This window comes from Triturus cristatus, chromosome 7 (genome assembly GCF_964204655.1).
Source record: "Triturus cristatus chromosome 7, aTriCri1.1, whole genome shotgun sequence".
Taxonomy (NCBI): Eukaryota; Metazoa; Chordata; class Amphibia; order Caudata; family Salamandridae; genus Triturus; species Triturus cristatus.
In genome coordinates, this window is record NC_140590.1 from 767,519,047 (window position 1) to 767,544,702 (window position 25,656).

General features: G+C 45.1%; 1 protein-coding gene across 3 annotated transcripts in view; it reads right to left on the minus strand.

Annotated features, from left to right (window-relative positions):
* Nucleotides 1-24,757, minus strand: part of LOC146810510 (guanine nucleotide-binding protein G(o) subunit alpha-like) — a 433,476-nt gene extending 408,719 nt beyond the window's left edge. For all 3 annotated transcript variants that reach the window (XM_085617541.1, XM_085617539.1, XM_085617540.1), the window contains exon 1: nucleotides 24,360-24,757. In XM_085617541.1, coding sequence (XP_085473667.1) covers nucleotides 24,360-24,401 — 42 coding nt within the window. In that variant the 5' untranslated portion in view covers nucleotides 24,402-24,757. The remainder of the gene's footprint in view (nucleotides 1-24,359) is intronic.
* Nucleotides 24,758-25,656: the final 899 nt, after the last annotated feature.

Below are 25,656 nucleotides of genomic sequence, written 5' to 3' on the forward strand. Positions count from 1 at the left end.
ACATCGCAGCTAAGATTTCTAGTAGAGTGGGGGCGTGCTGCATCTGAGAAGCACTGGTTCTTCATGGACCAGGCCATAGCGGCTTCCCACATATCGAAAATACCCTAGTTACCTAGGTGGAACAGAGCACGGAGGCTGTATTCCTCCCCTATCACAAGAGCAACACTAGCAGTATATGATAAAGTAGCTGTGTGAAATGGTCTAACAAAATTTCTCTTCACCATTGAGCCCCCAAATCCCCTTTGCAAAACCAGACTTCTCCTCAAAGCCTTCGAGAGGACCACTTTGAGCATTGGCAGGCAGGGGAGTGGGGGAGGGAGCAAGAGGGTTAGTGACAATCATTGGGTGATGCACCCTTCTGTTAAATCACACGCTCACCACACGTTAACAACATTTTAGAAGTGACTTTTGTTAAAAGAAATATGATCGCCTGATCTCTGAGCTATAGTACCTTCTGGGTTTGCCCTCTCACCAGAGTAAAAGCACTGGCCAGCGGGGATAGGGAGACCCTTTACACACCAATTATGGGAGGACATATTCCATAGAGAAATCCACACGGCATCACAATACAGCAAGTGTTGGGTCAGCAGTTGAGATTGTGTCATACTAGAACTGGACACCTGCCAGAATGCAGAAATGGTAGCAGAAGCGCAGTAAAGAGTGATGGGGGGTGGGTGGGGGGGGGGGGGGGGGGGATATGCAGTGGCACCAGTACTCTGGTGCACCTGCTATGGAACTGCCCCAAAATAACTAGATTATGAGGGAAGATCCTGGATGATATGGACTCGGTCTTCAAGAAGCAAATTCCCGGATTCCCGGCATATATGCTTCTGGGCTGCCTAACTTATCCTCTGAAATCCCAAGGGGGCAAACAAATGGCTCTTGCAATAGGAGCAGCACACCAGACAATCCTCTTTCTCCGAGGCTCCAATAAGATCCCAGACTACATGGTTTGGTTTCATCGGATATAGCATCTAATCGGCATGGAGCCACTGACGCTTATGGTGGAACCCAAATTTGATGCCTGCCAGGAACTACGGGCCCCCTTTATACAATTACTGTCTCTGAAATTTAACAAGCTAACTTGACCTAACTACTTTAAGCTGCTGCATTTGTCTTCCCCACCGGTGGGAGATGAAGTGGCTGAGGCAGAAGCAGGCCTGCCCGCTTACGCTGCAGCAATGGGCAAGACTCCCAACTATAGTTAGCACTGCAAACGGGCATCCGACTGGTCGCACGATCATGGGGGAGGGGGTTGGGGACCATGAGGGTGAAAGGAGTCTAGTTTCAGGGAGGGGTCGGTTTGTTTATTGCTTAAAGATGGCTACCGGGTTGTAGGCAATTTGGCGGTATGTTCTTACTTATGTGATCAAACCAATAAAACAGAAGTGATTCATAAAAGTGTACTCCTGTGGTGAATTGGGACTTCAAGGACTAAAGTCAGAAGGTAAAATCTTTGACCAGGATGAACCTGTTTGGTGTATCCGCCATGCGCTACATCGCAGTTAGCAATAAACTGCACCTAGGTCCCGGTCTATCACAACCACAACTATAATTTGTACTTTTCCGCTCCTTAGCCCAATTAAAAGAATTCATATCCCTAGTTCCTCGTATTGAAGTTTTATCATTTTGGTGTAATTGTGTTTATTAAAGTTTACTCTATTTTTGTTTTTTATTGTTCTGCATTCCAGTACTGCGTGAATAATGTACACATTGCCCTAAGTTAAGCTTTCTGCTCTGTGCCATAGCTACCTAGGACTAACCGTAACCGATGAGCAGTTTGCTTTGCTATTCAGGGATACGGATTTTATTTGTGCATATCAGACCCAGACTACTGCACTTTAAATGTATTGAGCATTTTTGTGACAGCTGCTAAACAGCATGCCTGTGTCTTGGTTCCAACACCAAGGTGCACTAGATGTTCACACAATAGGGTAGGCTTTTTATACTTAGCATAGTGGAATCCAGGAGTGGGTGTTTATTGGAACTGGATGTTTTCTGAAGTTACGTAAATAACGTTGCACATGATTGACTCTGCCCTATAAATAGCATTATTGGGATATGTCAAAGATGTGCCCATGCTTCCAGGTCAGATACTTCATGGCACTGGACAGCCTGCTGGCCAGACATAGGGTGGCGAGGTCCTACAGCAGAAGCCCGCACTGGCGTGTAACTGAGTGGATTAAAAGACTTGAATTTGCGTAATGAAAAGTCCGACATCTACATTAACCTTCTCCTTGCTACATCACAGCCTACAGAGGTACGGTTGCCTCTGCAATACTATTTGCAGTCACTGACTCACGACACAAGACTGTGCTTGATTGCTGCTTCGCCCTGCATACATGCATGTAGGACATAACCTGGACTTTCAGTACCCAATGTGCAGTTTTGGGCCATTGTAGCTTTGATATTATTTTCTGTGAAGTTTGATGCAACTATTCTAACTACTGCTGGGGTGCCTCAATTCTCTTCATTTTAAGACCAAATGCAAACAAATTCTTATGTTCTAAAATGCTAAATTAAGCTTAAAAAAAACTCACAACTTATGTGTTTTGACTTTCTTGGGACAATATTTTCCATTCTATTTACATCAGTCACCAACAACACAGTAGTTCTAGCCAAGACAAAGAAAATTCACGGAGCAGTTGATCACCTGCTCCCAACCAAGCATATACTTGGCCAACCCACTGGAGGAGTCGGGAGGTGCAGTGCAGTGGGCCAATCTTGCTCGCACATCAGCCTCCACTAACAACCTGTAGCGAAAAATAATTACTTTTCTAGTTGTGAAATACAAGTGCAAACAGTTGTTAATCCAAGCTCTACTCGTCTATTTATTGCAGGGGCACACGAACAGTGCAGGGTAAAAGCTAAACTAAACTACATTATACTGCTGGTTAAAAAACATCACAGCAAACGTGGGGCGAGACGGCAGGGGGGGTCCCGTGCAACATCCAGAGGTCTAAGGTCCATATAGGACTGAAACTCCCGGCACAGTGCACCAGGCAGGGGCTCAAATAGAACCGAACTTCGGGGGTGGGGGGGTCTAACACTCCCAGCAATGGGGCAGGACAAGCATTTCCAGAAATGAGGTCGGAGCTAACCTTATAGGCATTATATGAGGAAAAAGAAGTGACAGAGTGTGAGGTTTAAACATATTGAACAAATCTGACATTATAACAAACATTCTGTTTGTAGATTTTCACTATTGGTAGGCTTCAACTCACTGCAAGTCCAGGAAAATACTCCTGACCCATTGTTGGATTAAGGAACAGTTTTAATTTGACCAATGAGATGTTGTAAAATATTCATGGGTGAGGCTGCCCTTATGTAGAGGTATCAAAAAAGTAGTCTTAGTAGCAGTGCTCAAATTGAGCCGGTAATTGCAGGTAGAGTCCACTGGCACTCCATTTCAGGGCTCCACACATTTGTCCTCATCAGACTTTGTTACCGAACAAGAGAGAGAAAAAAAGCAAAAAGACAACCAGGCGGCAGAGAAAGATGGCAAAATTGTGACCAAAGAAGAAAAAAGAACCTGCAAGAGAGATATAAATTGCAGGCGGTGCCAGGTGGTGGATGAAAGTGGCACACAGTAGAATCACGTTTAGTCAGCCTTGGTATTCGGCTCTCACGACATTTGAAATTGTCAGGAACATGTTCCTGAGCAAGACTTTGGGCCTCAGCATTTAATATTTTACATATTAGGGACTGCGTAGTGGGTTACCACACGTTATGTCCGGGTGTGTGACTGGCAAGTAACAGATTCAATTCCTCAAATGCCATTCCTTCTTTCGGAGTGAATTGTGTACAATGAGTTGGTAATATTGCTGCCTGTAAATGCACTGCCACACCTCTGTGCAACACTACATAAAAATCCTAAACTTATTGTTACCACGCTACATTAAGAAGTCCTTGTATATGTAGCATATTGAGAAATTCACCAGGCTGTTGTTGATGAGGTGGCACAAAAAGTTGCTAAATAAGGGAGTGTTATGTGCAGAGGTTCCAGCCTCGTTGGTAGAGGTCTAGCTAGAATACAGATACAAAATTATTTGTTTAGGAAGATGGGCCCAATTCCCTGTAGAAATTAAAAGAATCAAAGGCAGAGGAGAGGTCAAGGATAGGCGTTCTGTTTTTCCATTTGACTCCATTGCAGTGTTTAAACCATCCTGTGTGGACGTCAGTGCTGCCTTTTTACCACTGCCATACCAAAATCTGTTTTGGTAATCTGAGGTTACTTTCTTTGATGAATGTAGTGATTTGTCTTGAAGGCTATCTTGCAATCATTTTGACTAGAAACAATTGATTATTGACCAGCAGTTAGCAGGGGCCTTTGTTTGAAGGCCTCTTTGTTCTAGAGAGTTATTTTGGGAACCGACCTTTAGCTAAGGAGTTGTTCATTTTCCTGGCTGGATTGGCTGCAGAGCTAGTAATGAGAATATTCTTGCATATATGAACAGGAAATGGGTCTGCCACTGATCATGCTGACCTACACACTTTTGTAGCCTTGATGAAGTCCTGTGTGGTCATGAGGCTAAATGTGTGTAACTGTGGTTGTTTTCATGATTTGCGTTTTAGTAAACTGCACAGCACTGCAGGAATTGTGATTGAGCAATGATTGGACAAAGGAGAGGAAAGCAGGGGGTTTAAAAATTATTTGGAGGGGTGGAAGAAATGCATGTGTGGCAAGCACTCAGCAAGAGCAAGTGGCGAGGCCCGCGACTGTGCTGCCAAGGTATCAGGTTGTCCAAAGGTACTGCCACTTCATGTACTGTGGTTGGAGGCCCTTTTTTCCTGTGAATTCTTCTGGCAGGTCTATTTTTGTGACCTTGAGGCCCAAAATCATCAGTTCAGATCTCGTGTCTCATGTTAAGGTCTCTAGACCACTGTCAACTCTTCGGGCCACAGATCAGCTTTCCAGGACATAAAGCAGGTGACTTTGAAGCATGGCATTCATGGCTCCAGTCAGGTTTTCCTGCTACCAACTCCTGGATTGTGGTGAAGAAGAAAAGAAAATTAAACATCTGTGCTGCTCACCATTTAAAGGTTGAGCAGTGGCTATTCCTGTAGGTGTTTGTTGTACAGACATAAAAAGTTATTGGAAAGAATATATATTTAGTTCTATGATTACACACAGTGACACAAATATGAATCAGATTAGTATCCATGTAATGATACATTTAATGGAGTCCACTAAACAGGTACAGAGTGAACAAACCATAAGAGACCCATATTAATTTGGGAAAAATATAATGTATAAATATGCTCTACTAGAAAGAATGTATGTTCCAACAGGAAAACTGTGCACTGCCTAGTTCCTTGTAGTCAATGTCATCCACTTACTAAAATTTAAATGAATCACAGGCACAGTGGGTGCAGATAGGAACTGTGCATTATTGGCAATAAATTAAAACAATGTGGTTTTGAATAAAGGAGAGTGTTGTAAAACTACAGTACTGCTCCTGGATAATGACTAATACTCTGCCACCATTGACATAAACCCATGCATCAGTCTGGAAAAGTTAATATACTTGTTTAGTGTTGTGATTTGCTTTTTTTAAAGCGCCGTAGCTACCAGATGTGTTTAAGAACTTCTGAGATTCACAGTTTTACTTTTTAGGCCTGGATGCACAGCACAGCAGGCACCTGACCAATTGTGATCAACAGAAAAAGCTTTAAGGAGCACACCTAAGAGAGGGGCTTTGTCTCCGCCCACATGTTGGTTATCTTGAGGACAATATTTGATTGGACAGAAGGCCAGGGACGGCGCTTCCATTAGGGTGTTATATTTATATTTTGGCCCCCCAATTAAACGTTCTCAGGGAGGGGGGGGGGGGGGCGGGGGAGTGAGAATCCCCTCCCCCCCATGACCCTATTATGACAGTGTGTTTACTCGCCACTGAGAACTATGAACTTTTACACCCCACCACTTTCAAATGTCCATCTGCCACTGCATATGCCGCTATTGAGAAATAGTGCTTGTCGTACTCCTGCTGGCTCCTAAGGAGAGTTCAGCCACCTACAAAAAACATAACGATGTGGCAGTTTGCAATGAAAATACTTTACTAAGTGGTAATAGTATTGGCTAATAATGTTCATAAAGCATCATGACATGCTCACCGTGAGCATTAATTACACTGTGGGCCATATTTTTATTGAGAGGCCAATTCCATTGTTGATTAGAGATTTTTGGTATGGTTGTTCCCTCATTCAAAATGGCCGTATCATCCACCTGAATGCTGCAAAGGCATCTGTGCAGGTTTTTTTCTTCCTCATTTACGTTTGTGCTGTGAACAATAAGCAATTGGTTATGCGCTTCCATCCCAATTACAATAGACATGCCTGTTGCTGCAGCTCCAACATAACTCATGCTGATCCTACCTGCTGCATCAATGCACTGTCTCAGTTTGGCACTCCCAATTGCAGGCACCCGCACAAGTGCAGCACTCTGAAGCCATGGGAACCAGATTCACAGTTATTGGGTTAGCCTGGACTACATGGCTCACTTTTGACTATAAATTGGAAAACAATAGGAGGTAGGTTAAGAAAACGACAGGCTTAGCTACTTTTAAAATGTAAGCAATTATATCCATTTTATGATTAGACAATGCTGTTATTTCAGTGCGAAATCTCTGCTTTTGTCGTTTCTGCAGAGATGGTGTGCACTCAACTCTTAAACTGTCCCCTCTACATCCTGAGGTTCTGCTTACCAGTGCAGGCCAAAGATCTACGCAAGTGGTGGGGTGTGATATTTCCCCCAAATTCCAACAAGCTAAACAAGTACACAGATTTCTTGTAGGTAGTTTAAGGGAGAGTGGGCTTCTCCCCTGAGAAGGTTTTGAAACTTTGGATGCCATATTTGCTAAAACACCACAGACCCTTAAAAGGGCATTCATTAATTACTCCAGTACCTTCATGTTGCACCAGGCAAGCCTGGCCTTTCCTAGGAGCAGATTTCATTTTTTTCTAATGTCTTAGTAAGAAATTATTTCCACTGTACCAAGGTCAGCATTTATTTCATGGGTGAGCCACTTATGCCGAGAAGCACATAAATATGACATTACCAGAAACTTTCATTGGTTACTTCAGGCATAGTCATGGTTACCTCTAAAAAAATTCTTCCAGTATACAAGGGTCAGCATTTTGCCATAGACACCCCATAGAAAACAAGTGCAAGATCCTTTTTACAAAAATTACCTCAAATATCAGTTTCAGCATTTTGCTATGGAGTAAACCCATATGCTAAGAATTACATTCATCATGTCAGGGCCTTCGGCCAGGTGTGGTGGCACGTGTTCTGTGTCCCTGCTGATGGGTAAGGCTGGGCTAGTGGCTTTCTCAGTTAGACAGTTGGAGTCTCCACAACCAATAATTGTGTCTTGACAGAAGTTGTCAGAGACTGCAGTTTGCCATAAGAATTACATGCATCATGTCAGGGTCTTTGGCCAGGTGTGGTGGCACGCGTTCTGTGTCCCTGCTGATGGGTCTGGCTGGGCTAGTAGCTTTCTCACTTAGACAGTTCAAGTTCCCACAGCCACTAAAGGAGTCTTAACAGAAGTTGTCAGAGACTGCAGTTTGCCATAGGTAACACTTCCCATCCATATTCCATTAGTGCCCTTGTCCAAATGGCAAGAATTACATCCAGTATGCCAGACCAGCAGCACACTTCCAAGCATAACATACATACACTCATACACAAATACTCACATACACATTATTTCTATATCTCTTGCACGCTTTCGTACATTTGTATTCTGTCACACAGACACGCTACGCTGCCAGTCACACTTCCATTAGTCAATCTGTTTTTATTGTGCGAGGAAAGCCTGCCCTCCTGCTATGCTGGTCTTGCCCGTTAGTGAAGCTTAGTAAAAACATTCTCTATAGGCTATTCAAAAATAATATATTGCCTTGTCAATGTTTTTTATAAGTATGAGGAGAATGAAAGGCACACTTCCTTAAAATAGCTTTACATGGTTTATATTTGGTGTCACATATGGATCAAGCAGTTACAGTATTGGATATGAACTAATCCACTTTCTAACATGCAATATCACAGCATCCAATTGATCTTATGAAATGCTGGACTTCTTCAGCAACCACAGATTTTTTCCAGTAACACTTTGTATTTTGGGAATGTCAAATCCACCTTACAATGTCAAAACAAAACATACATGTACTGGAATGAAGCACTGTGGTGAATTGTAAGCCAGGACAGGCTCGGGGTATCACACGATACTCCATCCAACTCCATACGCCAAAGCACCAGCCCTAGTCTCCGTCCTCGTGCCATGCTACATCTTCAGCTCACTCTCCCCTCTTGCACCAGCCCAGTTTTTTCAGATGGAATTAAGTGTGCATCTAGTATTACGGAAAGAGCAGGTATTCTGTGGGTGCCTTTGTAGAAAGGTGTGTATATTCATGAGAATTGTGTAATTTTTATATGTGCAGCGTGAGAGGTGTGCTCATGGAAGTTCTAGGTGATGGTGAATAATGTGAGTGAGTGCGAGTGGTGTGAGTGAGGGGTGATGAATGTGCCATGGTTAGCTGAATGAATGCAATGTGAGAGGAAGGCTCATGTGAGTGTAGGGTGGGAGGGGTTTGTGCAGAGGGAGAGGAATGAGGCAGGGTGGTGTGAGCAGGGTAAATGCAGGTTGAGTAATGTGCCTGTGATGGAGTGCAGGGTGAGCACTGAGAGTGAAGGGTGAGCTGTGAGTGACTGGTGAGTGCATAGTGAGAGGAGTCAGTGCAGGGTATGGGGTGTGTACATATGTGTTCCAGCAGACTATTGTGCCTGTGTGCAGGCAAGGTGAACGGAGTGCCTGTACAAGTGCAGGCTGAGAGGTGGGTCTGTGTGAGTGCAGGGTGAGAGGAGGGAGTGCAGGGTCAGTGGTCTGATTCAAGGGCGAGTGATGTACTTGTTTGCGTGGTGTGAGTGCAGGGTGAGTGATGTGCCCATGTGAGTAAAAAGTGAGCTGTGTGAGTGACGGGAGCAGCTACATGAGTGAACAGTGAGTGATGTGCCTGTGTGAGAGTAGGGTGAGAGGAGTTATTGATATGAGTTTGGGTGCAGGGGAAAGTGCAGAGTGGGAGGATGAATGCATAGTGAGTGATGTACTTGTTTGAGTAAGATTGCAGATGAGCAGTGAGTGACAGGTGAGAGAAGTGACACGAGTGCAGGGTGAGTACTGTGCTTGGCGAGTGATGCGAGTGCAGTGTGGTCGCTGTAAGAGAAGGGTGACCTGTGTGCTCGTGCGAGCACACAGTAAGAGGAGGATAAATAGTGTGAGTGCAGGGTAACAGCATGACTGCATGATAAGCAGTGTGAATGCAGTCTGATTGCTCTGAGTGCAGGGTGAGCGGTGTACCAGTGAGTGCAGGGTAGGAGGGTGAATAGCGTGAGTGCATGGTGAGCAGTGTGATTGCTGTGAGTGTAGGGTGAGCGGTGAGAATTAGGAGTGAATTGTCTGAATGTAGGATAAGTGGAGTAACTCTACATATTATGGACGGTTGGCGCACAGGGTTTCCGATACAAGTTGAACTATTGCTATTATGCTACCAATCAGGGATGGATGGTGGAGGAAATAAATAATTTGCTGATCCAGTTACAAACTTTCAGTCCAGTGATTAAGGTTGCCAGCTAACCAGATTTCTATGAGCACCACAGGTATTTTGATGTCCTGGCTCGTACAAAAATAAGCAAAAATCACCTAAAACCGGTATTTTTAGCCTTTATCTGTACATACAACAGCAAATATAAAGTACATTTAAGTGTGTTCTAGGGCTGCATTAATGATCTATGAATGATCATTAAAGGGAACAAAGATGGAAAAGTAATTTTACAAATGAAAACATGGGAGATTTTATTTACAGCCGTATTTAGTACCATGGCCAGGCTCTGTGGACTCTTACCAACAACAAATGGCCAGAAGTTCTCTCTTGGAAAGGTGCCAAAACTACTGTGATATGCCTTTTTGAGTCTCGCCTAGGCAGTGCATACGCTGTCTCTTTAAGACACGGTGTATCTATTCTGCGGGCTTTGAGCATGCCCATCGTTTTTCATTTGTTGTTTTGTGTGCCATTGTGAAATACTGGATTTTCATTGGTGCATTGGGTGCTTTTGCCCCTCCTTTCGGTTCTCTCGCATAGCGACTGACCCAATTACATGCGCTCATTCCCTCCTGTCTATTTCGTTTAGTTTCAGTGCACAATTTTCTTTTTCTTCTCAGTTTGTGTGTGTGGAATGTGGTATTCTGTGCTTTAAGCAAAACATGCTCACCTGACGGCATTTACATTTTCCGACTTGAAGGTAGCATGTGATGCATCTGTAAACAAATTTTGTTGGAGACGGCCCACCTTTTAACTACAAGCCGGCTTTATTTTTCACCATCGTGGGTTTAATTCTTTCGGATCTGCTGTGGCACTGGACTGCAGCTGTGTGGAGAAGATTCTCTAGGTGAAGTCTTGCTGTTGCGGGTCCAGTAGTACAGGTTTGAAATACTGGCTCAGACCATCCCATGTTCGTTACTGCGATTTCCTGGTAGTCATTTTTTCCTTCTCTTTCATTCACCAGACACTGTGTGTTTGCGAAGGGGGGTTGTCGATATATGTCCAGGACTGGAACCAGAGGGTCACCATTGTTTTTTTGGGTGCACAGGGAGAGCATGCCCACACTACCTAACAGCATTCTAATTTATCCACCACCACACTGTAATTACATTATTGTGATCTGCATATTTTAGTGTTTATTTGTTTGCACAGGAAGAGCACATCTATAGTATGACTCTCGACTCCTCTTGAAGACTTGAAGGATCTCGTATCTGTAATTCTAGCACATCCCTGCCGCATCATAATCAATACCACAGCAGAACATATTTCTGAGAATGGACTGTGAGAGGGAGGGTCTGGTAATGTGTAAGATTACCTAGGCTTGGAACACTGGTGGAGTCACCGCCAATGTTAGTGCGCCAGATAGAATTCCCAAGTGCTGTGTGGCTGCACACTCCACGCGTGCCTCTCTCCGAGCCATCCTGCAACAGTCGGTAAGTACCATCCAGTTTGGAGCAGGCTCTCATTTAGCTGAAGGTGCTCCTGAGGGGAGTGGGTCACGGATAGTTTTTGCGTAATGTTTAGTATCCCTAATATAACGTATATTCCCTATTCTATGGCTATCTTTGGGACTCTGCCTTGCTGGATAGCTCTGGCACTTGCACCCCATTACTGCCAACTCAAGGAAAGATGAAACCCGGACCTCATTGGGCAGCTGTACTTGGTCCTGCCCACTTAGGAAGAGGTGTGCCTTAGCCCTTCCTTGTCATAGGCAGAAGGAAGCAGTGGCGCTCTGAGCGGACTTACTCCATAGATAAGCCTATCGCTGTCCTGATCTGCCCCCTCAGCAGCAGTCTCTATAAACCGATGAACAGATTCAGTTGGTTTACCCCCAGCTTTTTCTACCTGCACTCGTCTCCAAGACGATTCAGTGCACAATAAACAAGAAAACTAAAGGGCACACATTGGTGTCACTAGTGGGATGTTACGGCATCAACTTAACATTCTGTGATTCTGGTCAAATCCCTTAGGTATGGGAGAGCTGGTGCCGAGACTCGCACAAGAAAACCAATGCAAGGACTTAAACCTGGTACCCCAGTTCCTAAGTCGGCAGCTCTGGATGTAACAGTAACGACTCAAGGAGAGTGCATTTGTTTTTGATCAGTATTCCTCATGCACTTCTTCCCCCCGCCCCCACCCCACTGCTCTGTTACCTGCCCATTCCAGGGTGAAAGAAAAAAATTCATTGATGTATATGGAGAATGGTTGGCATGTCCCAAACCGGACTGCATAACCTAGTGTGTAGCAAATGTATAGCTACAAAATCCTCGGTGGCACACACTGACTATAATTTGATGCATGGCTAAACACTTATAAAAGGTCCCAAAATTGAGACCTATTGACTATGCCAATGCTCGTTACTAAATATATTCGCCCACTGTGGCAGTAAATATAAAATACAAATATAAGGAAGCCTGTCTGCATCCGCCAGCACCTGGACCGTGCCAAGCACCACAGATCCTGGTCCAACGGAACACCGTCACTACACAGTCTGCAACAACTCAACACCATCAGCTACTTCCATGTCTCTCCTGGCTCCACTGCAGGATCTTTCTCATGCACTCACTGCCATTTCACCTGCCCCAACATGCACCCCTCTTGTGCAACACACGCCTCACCCTGTCTGGCATGCTTGCTCCTCAACACCACATCTCTCAACAAACATGACATCAAGATGCATTCCTTGGACATCATCTAACTGACAGAGATCTGGCTAAACCCCACTTTGGCACCCGCCATCACTACAGCCATTCCACAGGGCTGCAAGATATCTCACCAGAGCAGACCAAACAAATCAGGAGGACTCCCCATTATCCACTAGGACTCCATCAACTGCACCACCTTAATCGACGAGGACACGCCCATCATGAACACATGCACTTTTGAACTTCAGGCCGACAACCACACCTCCATCAAAGGCAACCTAGCCTACAGACTACCAGGACCACGCACCATCTTCAGCGATCTCCTCACAGACTTCATTGCCCCCATCAGCTCAAACCAATTCATCCTAATCAGCAACCTCAACTTCCATCTCGACGACTGGAAAGACTTCACCACCATACTCGAAAGTCTTGAGGTCCTAGGACTCACCCAGATCGTCTCTCAGATCGTCCAGGGTCCCACCCAAAAAGCGAGATCCACCCTTGACCCCATTTTCACAGCCAGCAACAAGGTCAAGTTCAGCCACCTCACTCCACTCACCTGGACAGACCACTCCATCAGCCACTTGTTTGTTGACGCACCCCAAACCACCTCTACCAAGACTACCTACAACCTCAAACCCAGCTGGAACAAAATAAAGGAACGAGACTGGGCCAACACCCTCACTGCCCACCAATCACATCTAATTGGCAATGTGCATGCCTAAATCAAAACCTAATCGAGGTGTATGTCCTATTCCTCTAGTGCTTGCAAGACTTCCCTCTCCTTTCTGTGCACATAACCAGTGGTTGAGGACGTCGTTTTTATTTGTATAATGTTAAATAAATGTATTTTTCTCTTTCCTCCTTTTCTTGACTGTGTGTTTTCTTTGTGATATTAATGTGCAAAGGGTTTGATTTGCGTTTTTAAATGTTTTCACTATTTGTACAAATGTTTTTGAAATGTTTACTTACATGTTGTCTTTAAGTCTCTAGTCCGTCTTTTCAGACTTTTTATTGGCTCATCATGAGCAAACTTTGTATACAAGTGTATACATGTTTGGTGAATGGTGGTGGGCTCTTGAGTTTGATTATATAAAAACATGTATTTTCGCGTATATCATATGTTTATAGGAATGTAGACTTGCATGTGTTCCTTGCATACTTGCAGCCCAGAGGAAGCCTATGGCTAGGTAAAACGCGTTGGCTACACTGGTCTGTATTCTTTGAAGAAGAATGGAATAAAAAAAGCAAACTCAAGCAGGGACCAACTCATCTTGTTTTCTTTGTTTCTTTGCAAAACTCTGTTCGCACACTCTAGCTTTAGTTGCCTCTCATTCTATGTCATATCTTGTTTAATGTATGACAAATTGGTAGCTGGTCTTTTGAGGTGGGCAACGCCATTTGTTAAACGGTGAATACTTCAGGTGGAGCAGTAATATGTCCCTTAGCTGTGAATATTTGTCTGACCTACATCAAAACCTTCGATAACTGGATCACTACCAGCGCAGACACCCTGGCTCCCCGGAGGAATATCAGCCCCTCAAGAACTGACACACAAGCCAAGTGGCATACCGAAGACCATAGAAACTCCAAACAACTCTACAAACAGTTGGAGAGAAAAAAAGAGAACCAGTCAGAACACCACTGCAAGAAACACAAGTCTGCACTCAGGAAATATCACACCCACCTCCAACGAGGCTAGAAAAACAGCCCTAGCTCTCAGACTGCAAAACAGCTCCAACAACTGCAAGGAGCTTTCACCATCGTCAAAGAACCAACCAACCAACCAACCAACCAACCAACCCTCTCGCGCGCGACCTTACCGACAACCTCCAACGTTTTTTTCAACATCTACAGTGACTTCGAGACGACGACCCCCCCCACCCCCGACCGACACCCCCCACCCCCGACACAGGATCTTGTCAATTAGTGGCCCATCACCACCAAATCAGAACATAAACTAGAAACCTGTCACCCCAGAAGTCAGCGGGAACGAAGGAGACGTACTTTTACCCACTCCCCCCAAGGAGGGATGTCCGGGACTAATTTAGAAGGACACTACCAGGACATCTCTAATCGGGGAAAGGGAAAAGAAAAGGAGAAAGAACAGCGCGTTGCTGCGAAGCCTCCGGTCTAGGGGATCTTCGGAGGGAATGGTTCTGTTTTTCTCAACATCTACAGTGACTTCGAGACGACGACTAACCCCCCCCCCCCCCCCACCCGGACACAGGATCTTGTCAATTAGTGGCCCATCACCACCAAATCAGAACATAAACTAGAAACCTGTCACCCAAGAAGTCAGTGCCGACCCCTGTACCCACCATATCTTTAACCTAGGAAGAACTCTGATCAGTTACCTCCTCACCACCTCAATCCGAAGTGGAACCTTCCCATACAACTGGAAACATGCAGAATTCACAGCTCTCCTGAAAAAACCCATGGCAGACCCCAAAAACCTCAGCAACTGTCCTGTACATCCAAACTCATTGAAAAAGTCCTCACAAACAACTCTGCAACATTTTGAATGAACCACCTGCTAGAAATCTGGAAGTTTGGATTCTGCAAAAGACAGCACAGAAACCGTTCTCATAGCAGCAACTGACGACATTAGGACCATTATGGACAAATGAGAAACCACTGCAGTCATAATGCATTCTTTGACACAGTCTCCCACAGCACCCTCATCGCAATACTCCACATTGGAAAACATGGTCCTGTCCTGAATTGGATGGCCGATTTGGGAAAAAGGGGATGGTGATGGACAGAGTTTCTGAATGATGCAGAATACTCTTGCCAAGTCAAGAGATCATGGTTTTAATCCATCACCGTTTTTTTAGCTCACTGCACCATCCCAGCTCAGAACCTGGCTACATGCAAATTAGTCTGTACCTGTCCCAGTGCATGATGGGAACAGGGCAAACCAAACTACCAAGCCAATTCTTATACTGGGAAGGAAACAAGCTTCCGGGGACCGGTTTCTGGCATCACAGCCTTCATCGGCCCGGCTTGCCTGAATCCTGATGGTGCAATGAGCAAGGGACTCACGTCTGAGCATACCCTCCCACACTGAGTGTGGATAAAATCGATTTGGGAAAAAGGGGGTGGTGATGGACAGAGTTTCTGAATGATGCAGAATACTCTTGCCAAGTCAAGAGATCATGGTTTTAATCCATCACCGTTTTTTAGCTCACTGCACCATCCCAGCTCAGAACCTGGCTACATGCAAATTAGTCTGTACCTGTCCCAGTGCATGATGGGAACAGGGCAAACCAAACTACCAAGCCAATTCTTATACTGGGAAGGAAACAAGCTTCCGGGGACCGGTTTCTGGCATCACAGCCTTCATCGGCCCGGCTTGCCTGAATCCTGATGGTGTTTTGCCAATTCTTATACTGGGAAGGAAACAGTATAAGAATTGGCAAATACTCAGACGTGAGTCCCTTGCTCATTGCACCATCAGGATTCAGGCAAGCCGGGCCGACGAAGGCTGTGATGCCAGAAACCGGTCCCCGGAAGCTTGTTTCCTTCCCAGTATAAGAATTGGCTTGGCAGTTTGGTTTGCCCTGTTCCCATCATGCACTGGGACAGGTACAGACTAATTTGCATGTAGCCAGGTTCTGAGCTGGGATGGTGCAGTGAGCTAAAAAACGGTGATGGATTAAAACCATGATCTCTTGACTTGGTAAGAGTATTCTGCATCATTCAGAAACTCTGTCCATCACCACCCCCTTTTTCCCAAATCGATTTTATCCACACTCAGTGTGGGAGGGTATGCTCAGACGTGAGTCCCTTGCTCATTACACCATCAGGATTCAGGCAAGCCGGGCCGATGAAGGCTGTGATGCCAGAAACCGGTCCCAGGAAGCTGGTTTCCTTCCCAGTATAAGAATTGGCTTGGCAGTTTGGTTTGCCCTGTTCCCATCATGCACTGGGACAGGTACAGACTAATTTGCATGTAGCCAGGTTCTGAGCTGGGATGGTGCAGGGAGCTAAAAAACGGTGATGGATTAAAACCATGATCTCTTGACTTGGTAAGAGTATTCTGCATCATTCAGAAACTCTGTCCATCACCACCCCCTTTTTCCCAAACTGAACTGGATGGCCTCCTTCCTCTCTGACTGGACCCAGAGAATCAAGTTCCTTCTCTGCACCCGCGAACCCAGAAACTTCATCTGTCGAGTTCCACAAGGATCATCGCTAACCCCCACCATATTCAACATCTACATGGTGCTACTCACCCACATTATAAGATCCCACAGACTCAACATTGTATCCTACGCAGGAAACACCCAGCTCATCCTCTCCCTCACAGACAACAAGCACACCACTAGGACCAACTTCAACACCTGCATGTCCAACATAGCAAACTGGATGAAACAGAACTGTCTCAAGCTCAACACAGATAAAACTGAAGTCCTGACCTTCAGGAACATGAGCTCTCCATGGGACTCCTCCTGGTGGCCAACAGACCTGGGACCCAGACCGCCACACCAAAACCTCACCATAATGGTGGATTACAGACTCACAGCAGCCAAACAAGTGAACGGCATCACCTCCTCTTGCTGGTTTACCCCACGTATGCCCTGCAAAATATTCCATTGGCTCCCCACCGACACTTGACGCACAGTCAATCAGGCCCTCATCATCAGCAGACTAGACCACAGCAACGCGCAATATGTTGACTTCATGAATTAACTCTTAAAAAGACTCCAGACCACCCAGAACCCCACCACCAGACTCATCCTCAACATCCACCACAACGCACACATCAGACCTGTCAGTAACTCTGGCAAGGACTTGTGGCAGGGTAGACAAAGTAGGCAGAATATTGGGTACAGAGCTTCACAAGAACACACAGAGTAAGAGGAGAAGGGGTACTCAAAGGGGAAACTCTGCCCAAGTGTCGTGCAGAGAAAAGGCTGAGCCTGTCAACAACAGCCGGATACAGCGGGAACGAAGGAGACGTACTTTTACCCACTCCCCCCAAGGAGGGATGTCCTGGTAGTGTCCTTCTAAATTACTCCCGGACATATCTCTAATCGGGGAAAGGGAAAAGAAAAGGAGAAAGAACAGCGCGTTGCTGCGAAGCCTCCAGTCTAGGGGATCTTCGGAGGGAATGGTTCTGTCCCGCCTTATCTGTTACCCTGAGTGCCCTGGAAGAGAGACCACACATTCGTTAGCACTTATACTGTCAGCGTTTAACTCTCCTTCTTCATTCCCCCCCCCCCCCCCTCGTATGTGTATGTACTTACTCAGATATCTGTTGCATCCAAAACACAGGGATTACTGGGGCGCTATTGCCTGAAGAGGACGACCATATGAACCAGTTGTCACTATCCCCTGTAGAGTGGCTTGAGTCGTTAGAACGTCCCCCCTTTGACTTCAGAGAGAACGTGGCAGTGTCCGCCTCAATTCACAGACTGGACCTTGGACTTCAATGTCTTTCAGACTAATGGGGGCGAAGGAGTCTAAGAGTAAAACAAAATAGATAGGTATCTCGGTTCTCTCTCTCCCTTATCTTCAGGGAGTTTGGGAGCAACTTGCAGGTAAGTTCCTGCAACAAATCCAGGTTTGGGGGTAATCCTTACCCCAGCGGAATCCCGTGCAAACGAGGCGTTTGCACTCTCAAGGAACTTCTTTGGAAGCTCCGGGGATCTCTTCTTCGATGGAACGTTGGCGCTCTCCTCTTTTTTGGGCGCGGGTATCAGAACCTCTGATTCCTGGCGCTTCGTGCAGCGCAGCTACAGGCAATGGTTCCCGAACAAACGAGAAGTTTGCTCTCTCAAGGAGCTTCAAGGGAAGCTCCGGGGATCTGTTCGTCGTTGGAGCTTAGGCGCTCTCCGCAGTGGTGGGCGCAGGCAATAGACCCGCTGAATCTTGCCGCGTAGCGCATTTCGCAGGCAGGGAAGCGGCCACCTATGTCCGCGGGGTCCTCGCCATGGAAGACGAAGCTCCCGCAATCCCGAGCCGGGACTGGAGACAGGCTCTCTGGAATGTTGCGGGTTCAGCGGTAATGTTCCAGGAACGGAACACGGGGGATATATCCAGCAAAGTTCTTCAAGGTGTCGTGGCGGCTGGCCGAGTACTTCGTTCTCCGAGGTAGGCTAATCATACTCAGGTGACAAGCCTCGTTGAGAGCGTGGGCGGTGCTTTTGTACTAGTGGGGAATGTCTGATTTCCGCCTCTAGGGCGTCTGGTATACGTAGTTCGTTCTCCTCACAGGTACCTGCTGGATTTTACCTCCGCCGAGATAGGACACCAAGGAAACAAGAGTTAAGGCTCAGAAAGGACAGGCACACAAGAAGCAATTTGGCATTCAGACTAACAATCAGTACGGATGCCAAAAAAATAAATAAAATATATATTATATATACACACATACACCACATTAGGGAATGTAGGGGTAAAGGTCTCTGGAGCTCCACGCAATAAGCTCAGTAAGTGCGTCACCCACTATTGCTGTTGCAGAACCGGACTACAAACCCCCCCATATAGGAAACACATGCAAAGGCGGGGTCTGTGGAGACATTAACTCTGGTTATGTTATAAATGTAACTCAAAGAAAATACGCACAGTGGACGAGAAAAACCACCTGGGTTGTCTGCTGCGCCCACGGATCCTGGCGATCAAACAGGAACACACAAAGCAGTAACAGTAAGGGTGTAGAACTAAATACCCTGCTATGAATGGACAAGGAGTGCTTAACAAGACAGAAAGGAAAACAAATTAGATACGTGACAGAAAGCAAGTACAAACCACACAAGGACACTAGTGCCTAAGACAGCAGGAATAGAAAGGAAGCAAACTAGAAACTGTTACAAAGAAAGAAAGCAGGCACAAGAGAAAGAAGTAAATACAGAAGGAGAGAGAGAGAGCGCGCAAAGTTGCACTAAAATAGTGCTGGCTCACAATTCAAGGAAGCACTGCAGGCAGTGCTAGCTCAGGAACAGAGATTATCTACAGATCAGGAAGCACAGTAGCCCTGCAGGCAGTGATAGGTCAGGAACAAAGGACTTGGCTACAGCTCAAGAGCAGGAAACAAGGAATAACTGTAGCTCGGGAACTTTGGAAACGAGGATAGCAAAAGCTCAGGAACTCGGGAGACAAGGAGTCAGCCAAACAGGAGCACTGATACAATAACCAACGCTGGACTGAAAGGGGTTGGGGCTGAAAACAACTCACAATGATCACATGCATCAGGTGTGAGCAGTCAAGCAGCTACAAGCTACAGGTGCGCTGAATTCCTCTACACATCGTTGGTCTGCAGGTGTGGAGATGCAGCAGTAGGCAGGGAATTAAAGGAAATAGAGTTTTTAGCATGAACAGACTAGCTTCCACAAAACCCGGAATGGATCATAACTGGATGGGAATTTCCAAAAAGTAACCAAGAGTCTGAAAATCAGTATGTGCATAGAGTGGAAAGTCCAGAAGCTGATTAGAACACTAGCAAGTCCCACAATTCGGCCCCTTGGAGGTGGGCGCAAGAGCACAGGGAGCGAATTGTGACAACGGCCCACCTCAGAGAGCTAAACTGGCGACCGGTATAAAAACTATGCCAATTCATATTACTCCTCCATGCATACAAAGTCCTCCACAAAGTCGGAACTGCCTACCTCAATCACTGCCTTAACTTCCACCAACCCAAACAGGCAACTGCGCTCAGCCTCGCTCCACATCCGCAGGAGCAAGGCAGGACGACACTCCATTTCCTACATCGCCAACAAATTCTGGAATGACATTCCACACCACATCAGGACCTACCCACCTCTTCTCAAATTCTGCAGGAAACTGAAGACCTGGCTATTCAACTGGGAACCCGATCAGCCTAATCAATTACTTCAGCGCCTCTATACCCCTCTGGTGATGAGCGTACTTTACAAATCATCTATTCTAAACATAACATTTTTAGTCTTTATGTGCCAAATTTGCCTGGAGTTTTAAGAGCTATCCTAGTCTTTCTCACAAAGATGGGGTCCCAGCATATTCCTTGTCTATTTTATGCTGACAATTTAATTTTACTGAATCATTCAGCGACAGGCCTGTACCGGAACCTTAATTCTCTATCACTATATTGTAGGGAAAACTTTTAAAAAATAAAACTAGAAAAGACAAAGATAATGATCTTTGGGAGAAAGGTAATCAAACTAAAATGGTTCTTGAATGAACAGAAGATTGAGGTGGCGAATTCATATAACTATCTAGGGTTTTTTTTTTCCAAATAACCTGGACTGGGTCAGCCACATGAAAATAACAAGGGCAAGAGCCCAGTTAAAACAGGGTATCTAGTAAACTGTTACCATACATATGGGTGATTTGCATTAGCCCCTCTTATGAAAGGCTTTGGCAAGAAAAATCCTGCCTTTTGTCCTGTATGGAGCAGAAGTTTTGCTGTTAGAAGATGGGAATACTTTGGAGGCTGTAGAGAGTATAGTGTTAAAACATATGTTGGGCTTGCCTACTAGTCAGCAGTGAGGATTTAATCTTTCATGTTATGAAGTGCATGGATTCGATTTCCCAATAAACACACAGAGAATCCTTCTTTATTGTCTCCCAAGCATTGAATAGGGAATATCTTTCTATAAACCCTCCATAATGCTCACAGTTAACACTCTCGGTCTGGCAGATGCTTTCCGCTACCTGTAAGATGTTCCAAATCCCAAAATGCATTTAAATCTACTTAAATGTGTCTTGGCTGTATTCCAATGTTTTCCCAAACTGAATGTTATAATGGGATAAAAGGATAATGAGGGGAAATGTAACGTTTTTTGAAAATTAAATGTCCTATTTGTCATGTTTTTATTGTCATTATTATTTGTTCGCTCGTAAAAACATACAACCAGTTCTTTTAAAATATGAGATTTGGTCAAGGTACGAGGCACTTGCTTTTTTGGCAAATACGTATTTCTTTTTAATGTTGCCATCGGTATTGCACTTTTTTAATGCTTATTAAACATCATGGGTTCGATTTTAATGGTGTTATGTTAGGATGATGGTTTATGTGATTGGTATGTTTTTAATGATGTTGATTTTTATGTTTTATGGATACATGTCTTAATAAACTTATTTTCACTCCAAACTTTCTAATACGAGTTTCTCTGGTTTTACTTTTGCCTACAGATCTGCAGAGCATCAAGCTACCTCTGCTTGGAGAGTCTGGCCCACATTCCACATGCATACATCCTGTAGTCCATATAGCACCTCCTGTTTCTCCGATTTTGGGAGATGGAAATCTACACAGCCGCTCGCCTCAACCCAATGTTAAATATGCATTTCTGTGACTCTTCAGCATCTGCTTTTACCTCTCATTTTTGGATAAAACCTAGTAAGGTGTTCCCTGCTCTGGCGAAATAGTGGGATGGATGTTTAACACAACACATCTTTGAACGGCCCTAGCTTGCTGTCAGTGCCCCTTGACCAGGAGATAAGATCAAGAACTACTGTACTGAAACCAGCGTGGAGGTTGAATTGAGGAATGGAGATGTGCAGGTGAAACCAGGGCTGCACATTCACCTGTCACCAATCTAAGATATCCAAGAGTCGAGAACTTGCAGGAGTCATTCCAGGGCTAAAACTGTAATGAGCATGCACTGCTATCAAACAGAATAATGTTATGCATGACACCTTTAGCCAGTCCTCAATTTTTAGCCAGCAGTACTTTGCATTGCAACTTTCCGCACTGTAAGAGTAGTTCTGCAGGTCAGGGCATACAAAGTGCTGCTAAACGGTAATTCTCATAGATGCCCAGTGACCCATTTCCTGTGTGACATGTTGAGCCACACCTGGCATTTTGGCCAGAAGCATTTTGCATTTCAGTACTTGTAGTTTCACTTTTACCATTAGAAGTATGGGCCAACAGACCTATTGTGCAACGTGTAGTTAAAGAAAGGACTGCTTTGAGGTAAATGTTAAGAATAAAAGTTGTTAGAACTTGGTGATATGCAGTTTTTCATCCAAATTCATAAGACCCATTTACACATCATGGACGGGCAACAGTTATTTGCTTTGGGTCCTTGTACTGTTTAATTGCTATTTGGTCCTATCCATTTTGGGGATAGAATACATGATGCATTGTTTATCTTCTGCAATTGTATACTTAATAGAAATACTGCTGTGTTGTATGCAGTGTTCTTATGATACAACCTATAAGCAGACTTGGAGGTATGTTGGTAATGATTGAGTGATGGCAGGGTTGGGCTTACCTTAGGTTCCTGTGCATCAAGCACGTCTAAAACTCTGGCTGCATTGATTTTTAAAGTGCTGAATATCTACATGGTCTGCTCAGTGGCGTTGAAAAGCAATGGCAAAGTTGTGCAGGACCTCTACTAGTAAAGAGATGATGTGTGTAAAAAACTGATTCGGTTTTGATTTGGCACCTGGGCATGCTCAGTCTGCTCAACCTTAACCTTCATGCTCTTAGGTGGAAATTACATGATATAATGTTGTTTCGGTTTCTCTCTCCTTACTTCACCACAGCTGTTGTATCTCAATCCTCTCTACATCCAAACCCCTCGCTCAACTCTCTCCATCACCTTTATCGCAATAAAACCTCTCGCTCTCACAAGCTCACATTTCTTTACCACTCTCTGTGCTAACTCAACAGGTCTCTCACAGTTGTGCCTCTACAATATAGCTATTTCTCACCCTCACTTCTCTGAGTGCATTTCACCTCTATGTATCAGTCCTCCATCTATGTCACTTTTCTGGCAAACTCATCTCTCTAGCTCTGTATCAGCCCTCTCGCAAGGTCCTCACTCTCCGATTCTCCTCCATCTACCTCATTTCGCTCTTCTCTACATTCCTCACCTCTTTGCCCGCTCTCTAACATTACCTGAAATCTGTTTACTTCACCATTTGTTCACTACTTCACCATCTCTTCTCCCTCCCTTTCTACCTCGCCTCCTCGCAATACCATGCCCCTTTCTCTCTACCGCATTTACCCCCTCCCTCTGCATCTCCTTCTGCTCACCCCTGCACAACTTTCTCTACTTCTTTATCAAGATCACCTCTTTCCCTGCCTACACTCCATTTCAATTAATCTCTTTACCCTTTACCTATCTCTGCTTTGCTACACTTTACTTGACCTGCTTTTCTACCTCTTCTTATTTTCGTCCTCTATACTTATCTCATTAACTCACTGCTCTGGCTCTACCTCAGTCTTGTTCCTATCCTACCGTGAATTCTACAACGAAATCCCTGTCCCTGCAATTTCTTCTTTCTACCTCCCTCTACTGCAGCCCAAAACTGTACATATCTCTCTGCCACTCTTTCACTACCTACCTCTTCCTACCTTTCTGTGGCTTCCTTTCTGGCCACCTCACATTTCTCTTTTCCTGTGTCACTCCTTAACTCATCTCTATCTGAACCTCCTCTCACTACGGCACCTCTCCCACTACATTTTTATATCTCTCTGTCGTTTCCCTGTCTTATGCCCAATCCCAGTTGCTTTAACAGGTACAGTCCGTGGTCACAGTGCATCCAGAGAAGCATACACATATAAAGAGAGAAGGATGGACAAATCAAGGAAAGAGACGAATTAATTAGAAAATTGTGAGATTTCATCAGGTGCAGTGGATACAATCCCATCAGTACCTTCATTTTCATTGAAAATGCCAGTTGTGTGATAATTTGTGATTTTTTAAATCCACTAATTAAGCCACAAAATCACCCTTATTTTGTAGTTTCTAAATGGGGAAGAGTACCAGGCTGGTTACATGCGGAATTTCATGTAAAATATTGCTAATGCAAGACAATAAATTGTGTCCGAGAGCAAAAGGAAATTGCTTTCGCAATACTTGTTCGAGCTTTATTTGGGTACTGCTTGGCTGAAGGATACCAGGCAGTTTGAGCTTTGAAATGTTCCCCCCCCCCCCCCCCCCCATCTCTATGTTTTTGTAATTGTATCTTGAATTAGCTGAAAATGTGAAATAAATTCAAAGTTGCACTCAGCAAGGGAAACACAAAATACATTTTTCTCGTCCTCAAAAACCCTTGAAAGGACGCTGGTCCAGCTCATTTTATTTTTATTTCCCAGTGCCTCCACCTGCGTCTCCCATGTGCATCCATCACTAGCTGCCCTGGCCTTCCTCCCACTTCGGCAGCCCCACTCACCAAGCAGTAGGATCCGCAGCACTTTGAGCTCCTCCTTGGCATGCTCGTATATCTCCCGGTCGATACGCTCGCTATGGCTCTGGGCCTCCTGCAGCTTGCCGGGCACCGGTGTGCTACAGCACAGCCCCATGTGTCTGGTACCCATGGGCGAGGAGAGGGGTAATGGGACGTCCGGGTCGTAAGGCCGCGGTTGCAGAGGTGAGCGATACGGGGTTGTGGTGAAATAAGGTGCGAGACGAGCACAGGAAGTCCGTTTTCAGATGTCAGTCAGGTGTTTTTCTTGAGAGAAGGGTGAGATTATGTTGTGGAGTGCTCCAAACGCAGTTAAATTGTTTTATGACGGGGCAGGAGGAGGGATTAAGTTTGAAATAGACGTGCTGTGCGTTGCCCGTGTTAAAGGAGTGGGGCGTCAAATACAAGAGTGTTTAATAGGAAGGTTTTTCCGGAATGTGCCTGGTGCGTTTGTCGAGGTTTAAGTTTCAGTCGGTATAACGGGTCGATGAGGAGCAGGCACGTCCCTGCTCTGTGGATGTAAAACTCGACTCCACTCCTTATCGAGAGGAAAAGCAAACACTGGGAACGTTTGGAATTGGCGCGGGAGCTGCGCCCGCCCTGGAAATGACGCCACGGCGGAGGTGTCTTGTTCCAGGTGCCGTTGGGGTGCAGCTCCCGCCCCAGCCACGGTTACCCCGTCGTTCTTCGAATCCCCGCCTCCTTGCACAACTCCGTACCCCCGTCCCTTAGTCTGAGTGCCGCGCCCTCTTCAGTACACTCTAACGAGCCCCCCATTCTCCGTCGCTAAAGTGGTCCTTTCCGCTCCCCATTTCACCCCCCCCCATACTCGGGCCGCCAGCTCCCGCTCCACCTAAGAGGCAAATCCCAGCTGCAATATAAAAATAAAAAAACAGATAAACTTAGCGATAGTTTTCAGGCTGCTTATGTGTGACATTTCCACTGTTTCAGTCACTGTAGGAGGAGTGATTTCAAAACCAAATGAGTGACTTTCGAGTAGTATTAATATCACGAGTAAAACTAAGTAAAACAGGCCATGTAAAGCGATAAATATTGGACAGTCCCTTATAAACATTAAGAAAATATAAAAATGTCTTAAAACTGCCTCTAAATGGAAGATCAATTTCATATACTGTGCCTCGGCAATACAATTTTAAAATATATAAGTCCCTTAAAAGCTCAAGTGTTTCATAATTTAAAAATACATATTTCCCACAGATTACTAAAACCTGCATGAATCTTTCAGTTTAAGGTGTGTGTGCGCGATTTTTTTTAATTATAAGTT